Consider the following 6,727-nt stretch of genomic DNA (forward strand, 5'->3'; position numbering starts at 1 on the left):
GCAAACATTCTGGAAGGGCTGGATGGGAGAGAAGCAGTCCAAGGTGAAAACTTTATTTTTACCTGTGTATTTCCATACTGATTCTCGGCTTAACAGGGTATCAGCTTCCTTTCCTTGGGATGGGATGGGGCGGGGGAGGAGGGAGGAGGAGGTAAGCGTGGTACTACTGTGCAAACAACTCATCTAGAGCCGACCCCTTTCCGTACTCTCTCTGCCTCCTCCTCCCACCCCTTTCTTCCCCTTGGATTGGCAACACCACGACGAAGGAGAGCCTAATCACCCCTGCCTACTAGCCGGCAGAGCCCAACTCTAGAGCCATGCGTCAAAAGAAAGGGAGAAGCCAAACAACATGCCCACCCGTTCCGAAATCCACCCCCTCCCCTTCCTAACACACATGGGACCTCGTCCACGGGAAGACCTACCAACCAGCCATTCGCCGCCAGCTGCACAAAAGCGGGCCACGAAGAGGCTCACCGGAGCGGTGGAGAAGCAAGGGAAGGAGGGCAAGGGGAAAGGAAGCGAGAGGAATAGGGGGAAAATTCAACGACTGAAAGGAAGGGGGGAGGGGAGCCAGAAAGAGGTGGGGAAAGAGGGGGGAGGACTGAGCAGCGCACAGCATAAAGTATCAAGGGAGATGGACAAGAGCCCTGAGAAAGTTGCCTCTGAATTCCTAATCCTCTCCTGCAGGCTCGCCGACGGGCCAGTGGCGGACAGGACCAGAGAAACTGAAATATGATAATCAGAACAGCTGCTCTGTGCGCCTCTCGACCAATGGGAGAGGAGCAGGGTTGACGTCTCCGCGCTTTGCGTCAGACCAATGGAGATTGAGCTGAGTTGGAGCAGAGAAGTTTGAGTAAGAGATAAGGAAGAGAGGTGCCCGAGCCGCACTGAGTCCGACGAAGCAGCGCCTCTTCTACTCAAACTACACCGGCTTAAATTGGACTGATCAGCGAGAGCGCAGCACAGCCCTGCAGCGTTTCTCACCCTTGCAACAACAGTGACCAATATTTCACACTTAGCAACAGCTCCAACCTCCTCTCTGGTCTTTTAGTCAACTGTACAACCACCATTTCACTGTGGACATTACACCCTCTTACAGATATGGGAGACATGGGAGATCCACCAAAAAGTAAGAGGAAATTTTACATTGTTGGAATCGATGTGCTGTTATTGTGCCGGGTGGCTCTACTGAACTTGAGTTGTTGACTTGAAGGAAAGCTGCTTTTTATCTTTGTCTCCATGCCTGCATGCTTGCTATCGGTTCTTATCTTGGGGAGTCTGATCGTACCTAGGGTTTGAATTACTCTTGTGTGCCTGCTTTCTCACCACCGCCTCCTTCCAGGCGTTCTTGGGTGCTAAGCAGTGGTTTCCCTCCACGGGAATCGAGAGCTCTCTTAGGAGGTTAGCCTCCAAAGGTCTGCCAGCACATACAATACCCAGAGATGTGAATTAGTATTAGACTTGCAAACGAGAACGGGTGACAACTGCATTGATGTCTGATCTTGCTAACAATATCGAGTCCTGGGTTATATTTAAGAGCGTGCTTAATGGAAAGTGTAGACATTCCCTCCCGTTCACTTAACGCTTCCAGTCAAAACCTTTTCTTTGAATTGACTTATCCATAAGCTTTGCCAATGGTTATTGCAAAGAGGGAAAAATAAATACAAAATGAGCGGTTTTGATTGCGTGCTAGGCTTACGAATGTAGACTATTCAGATCTGCATTTTACATATGTTCCGCCTCCTTTTTAAATGAGTCAAGGTTTTGATGGCACACTTCAATTACCATCCAAAAGTGCAATACGCTTAAAAAAAAAAAAAGGCTCAACGAGTACGCCCTATAAGGGAACGACACTAAAAGTGTGTTTATCTCTGTAGGAGAGTAAACGGTTAGTCAATCATGTATTTATTTTCATTTCAGAAAAACGTCTGATTTCCCTATGTGTTGGTTGCGGCAATCAAATTCACGATCAGTATATTCTGAGGGTTTCTCCGGATTTGGAATGGCATGCGGCATGTTTGAAATGTGCGGAGTGTAATCAGTATTTGGACGAGACCTGTACATGCTTTGTTAGGGATGGTAAAACCTACTGTAAAAGAGATTATATCAGGTACGCCTTTTACACTGCTTTCTTATTTTGTTAGATTTCTCTATCCCTCCCCCTGCAAAGATGGCCTTTTCCTCTGGTAGAGTTTCCTCTGGTAGGATGTTCAAAGTGAGAAGTTACTCTCTAAAGATATCCCAGGAATTAAGCAATGTCATTCATTTAACTTTTTAGAAGTGCACAGTGATTTTTTTTTTTAAAGAAAAACATTCTACGTTATGGTGCTGGTACAGAACCCTCCTCGATCTCAAACATTTTTAAAAAACTAGACACAGTCAGCCTTTTTGGTCAGATAATTGGAAGCTTTGAGATACAGACAACTTAGTTGAATTTTACGAAGTTTATATTTCTTGAGTTACAATAGGAGCGCCCCCCCTCCAATCTAAAAATCTGTGTAGTAGTTTTGTAATAAGCTCTTAGAGTAGAGGAATCGAAATAAGCTAAATTCCAACACTAACTTTAAATGCCCAAACAGAAGGTTGTTCGTTGTCTGTATGGCAAATATTTTTTCCCTGAAAAATTTAAGGACGAACCAAGATATTCTCTGCCAAAAGAAAAAAAAAACTGACATTTAATCTTTTTAAATATTAACCCTTTGGTGACATCTGACTGTCTTCTCTTTCTTATCTTATCTGTACTGATGAATTAGACAGAGCAGATCAAATTGCCCATCATCTGTCCGGGAACAATCGGTATATTTAGATAATGGAACTACTTCCTTTCTCACATTAAAATCTGGTAACTGATAAAATGAATGAGTGCCCAATACTGACACGACTAAAATCAACTTTCGCCTATGCTTTTATATTTTGCTGGACTGCCAACTTAAGCTATTGATCACCTAGAGTGTATCCTTTGCCATATTTGTGTGGCAGAGAACTTCCTGTAGCAGCCACAAAGAAAAGGACACATGTGGGTTTTTCCCCCTATCTAGAGAGATTTTTGAAAATGGCATTAAAAAATAGGATGTATAACAGATGTCTCCGTAGTTTCTATTATTCTCTATATTTTGTCTAAAAAAATCCCAATTTTTTGACCTAAGAATTTCTTCAGTGCCTATTAATGTCCATGAGTGTGGGATTCTTGTAGAAATGATAAATAATTCTTAAAGTTTCTCTATTATTGAAATATGTATCTTACTAGGTATTTCAGGCTTAAAACAAAAAAAAAATCACGTTACAAATTATAGGACCGATTTATCAAATGCAAGTTAAAACTCCACAGAGAAAATGGGGGAGGGGGAAGGAGGGGCGGGAATTTCAATGTCAAAAAGTTTGGATACGTTTTTGTTGTCAAAAGAGGGAGAGAGAAGGTGGTGTTAACGTTCTATAAGCAGAGATGTGTCTGATTATATTCAGGAAAAAAATCAACTTCATATGAAAGACAAAAAAAGTTCGCTAAGGGGCGGGGAAAGAAACTTTTGAACCTTGGAACATTTGACAACTGAACCATTTTTCTTGTTTACTTGATTGTCTCGTACATGAACTCAGGAGTCTGGAGAGTGATCTTTCACTTAACACAAGCAGAAGTTTTCAGATACTGTACTTCAAGGTGTACATATGTACCCCCCCACAGTTGTTCTCAGACACACGTGTGCCTAATTTTCGACGCACACATTTGCAAAACGACACGACCTTACCCACCGCCCATCCCTCTTTCCCTATTAAACTGTTTTTTTTTAAGTTAATGTACCTTTGGAATGAACTGTTCAATGGTAAACGTTGAACTAGAGATTGAAGTAGCCATATCTTTTCCCGAGTGAATATTTCCTCTTTTCTTTGCAACCCCTTCTCTCTTTGTGTAAACCCCCTCCCCTTTTTTCTTTCATTCGCTCTCCTGGTGTGTATCCTCCCCCCCCCCCCCCAAATTGCTTTTAGAGAGACAGAAGGTCATGTGAATATGCAACCAGGATTAAACCAACAAGGTGACTTGTTTGTTTGCCCGTTGGTGTTGAAATGTCAGGGAGGAAGTCTTTATTTGGTGCCTTTTCTTTTCGGTTTTTACGGTCGCCTCCTGGCTTTCGTGCAAGCTGAGATGTCTGGGTAAACGCTTCAGTGACTTAAAAACTAGCCCAAGCGGCAGAAGCAGAAAACTAAAAAGAATAGGATGGAGAAGGTACTTTCTGTTGGTGGCGTTCCCAAAGGAAAGACCTCTAGAAAGCCCCTGGAGCTATGTATTGTGCAGAAGGGAACACAGAACACCTCAGAGGAGTCCTTCAGAGTGTGTGTGTGTGTGTGTGTGTGTGTGTGTGTGTGTGTGTGTGTGTGTGTATTTTCGAACAGATGCCCGACAGTCACTCTTTTAAACCTTTGTTTTCTACTTTGGAGGATACCCATAGCTGTAGCCTTAGAGAAGTTCCGGTTTGACGAAATTGGGGGAGGGGAGGGAGGAAGGACTGACCCATAACCTGGCACTTCTCTCTGTCCAGCCTCTTCTCGAGTAACTCTGGGGCTGGGAAATGAACTGAGTTTTCTAATACATCAAGAAATTTCCCACGGTGTCCTCCCTGAGATGTGTGCAGGGTAGAGGCAGGTATAGTAAAAAGTGGGAAGAAAGAGAAAAGAATAAGACACGAGGAGAGAAATACACACACACATAATACTTGTGTGTGCATTACATATATATATATATATATACACACACACACACACACACACACACACACACACACATATATTATATGAGAGAGAGAGAGAGAGAGAGAGAGAGAGAGAGAGAGAGAGAGAGAGAAGGAGAGAGAGATTCTGCCTTCTGATAAAACTGAATCCTTGATCTAATTGGTGAGCTAGGGAAATGAATGAAGTGAACCCTTTTTTACCCCACCTTGTTCTCTCCCATCCGGCGGCCCGCTCAGGTTATATGGGATAAAGTGCGCCAAGTGCAGCATCGGTTTCAGCAAGAACGATTTTGTGATGCGTGCCCGCTCCAAGGTGTACCACATTGAGTGTTTCCGCTGCGTGGCCTGCAGCCGTCAGCTCATCCCCGGGGACGAGTTCGCACTGCGGGAGGACGGCCTCTTCTGCCGGGCGGACCACGACGTAGTAGAGAGAGCTAGTCTGGGAGCCGGCGACCCTCTGAGCCCCCTTCATCCTGCGCGGCCGCTGCAAATGGCAGGTACTTCTCAGTCCTCGGGGGATGGCTCGAATAAGGCGGAAGCTACAGAGCCAGAGCCCTAGCCACCTCGTTGAAGAAACCGAGGCTTCCGCAATAACAGCAGCAGCACCAGCACCACCACCACAGACCAGTCCTTAAATGGAGAGGGGCACTTTGTCGTGCCCTCTCCCCCTTTCTTTGACATTTTTCTCCCATGGGGATAAATAAGCTTAATCTATACTTATACGTACATATACAATGCGTATATATTAATCACACAACGCATACCTACCTCTGTATGAGTGCTTGTGTATACAGTCTGTGCATATACACAGGCATATGCCCCACATAGTACTTCCAGATTATTTTTATCCTCCAAAGCATGTTTTACTGCAAACACTCCTCACAGTCCCACCAGGTAATTTCCCGGTGCCTGTCTAATTAGAGGGGTGGAGACCCTTAGTCTTGTTGCTTCCTCCTTTTCCAAGTAAGAGGCTAGGGAGAAAGCTAAGCTGGTGGATATTGAGTCTTCTGAGCCCCATGTCCGAAGGAAGTTTTTATTTTCAACATCTTGACAAAAAGGGTGACCGAAAAGATAGAGACTAAATAATTGCAGGTCGGCACCCAGAGCTGTAATTTAAAACTGTCAACAAGCTAATCTGCAGTAATTGCTTTTTAAAGCAGGTCTGACTCTGAAACATTTTTATGTGATTTGACAAGAATTTCATCTTCAGGATGGCATAGTTCACTTTAGACTGGCCTTAACTTGGGAGTTGACTGAGTCTGGGCGGGGGATGGGGGCTGGATCCTCGCATTATAGAAGAATTTTGTAGCCTGCAGAAGGTAGGCCGATTCTACTAGGAAAAGGGGTGGTGGTGGTTAGAACAAAGAAAGGTTGGCAGGAACTGAGGACATGGGCAATGAGGCAAAGGAATGTTTTCCAGAACCAACCTTTCTGTCTTGAATAGATTTGCCCACTGTGCCCAGTTTTTAAGTGTCAGTCTACACAGGACATGACAAAACCACAGTCCTCCCTTTTCTGCCTTCCGGGCAGAATTCAGAGATCTTTGTGCATGTTGTAGCTAGGGATTTGGAAAGAGCTTATACAGGGGCAGAGACAAGGGTGGCAACATGTGCTGTGTGCAGCAAATACTTTCCTTGAGGAAAACAGTAGAAGAGAACAAAATATTATCATGCCGTGGGGCACATGGCTTCACAACAGCCATTTATCTTGAGTTCAGACAGCAATGGGCAGACAGTTTAAGTTTCCTTTTCCTTTGGGTGAAACAATTCTGAAATGTTCAGACTTAACATTGGATTAAAAAAAAAAAGATCCAGGACTAGAGGGATGGAGATATAAACACACACACACACACACACACACACACACACACACACACACCAGCATTTTCTTTTTTTTGATCAGCCAATGTGAGTTTCACCATGCTTCCTAGAGTAAATTTTTGGCATTTTGGCAAAGTTCTCCCATCTCCTTCCCAGGGAAATTCTCTTTGGAGTGTATTCACCATG

At 44.2% G+C, this 6,727-nt stretch overlaps 1 protein-coding gene across 1 annotated transcript in view; it reads left to right on the top strand.

The window, feature by feature from the left end:
* The first annotated feature begins 1,101 nt into the window (after positions 1–1,101).
* The window catches only part of ISL1 (ISL LIM homeobox 1), an 11,162-nt gene continuing 5,536 nt past the window's right edge, over positions 1,102–6,727 (top strand). Inside the window, exons 1-3 of the mRNA XM_036741107.1 lie at positions 1,102–1,129; positions 1,921–2,110; positions 4,959–5,218. Of these exons, the coding sequence (XP_036597002.1) occupies positions 1,102–1,129; positions 1,921–2,110; positions 4,959–5,218 (478 nt within the window). The remainder of the gene's footprint in view (positions 1,130–1,920; positions 2,111–4,958; positions 5,219–6,727) is intronic.

The sequence above is a fragment of the Trichosurus vulpecula genome, chromosome 1 (assembly GCF_011100635.1).
Source record: "Trichosurus vulpecula isolate mTriVul1 chromosome 1, mTriVul1.pri, whole genome shotgun sequence".
Lineage (NCBI taxonomy): Eukaryota > Metazoa > Chordata > Mammalia > Diprotodontia > Phalangeridae > Trichosurus > Trichosurus vulpecula.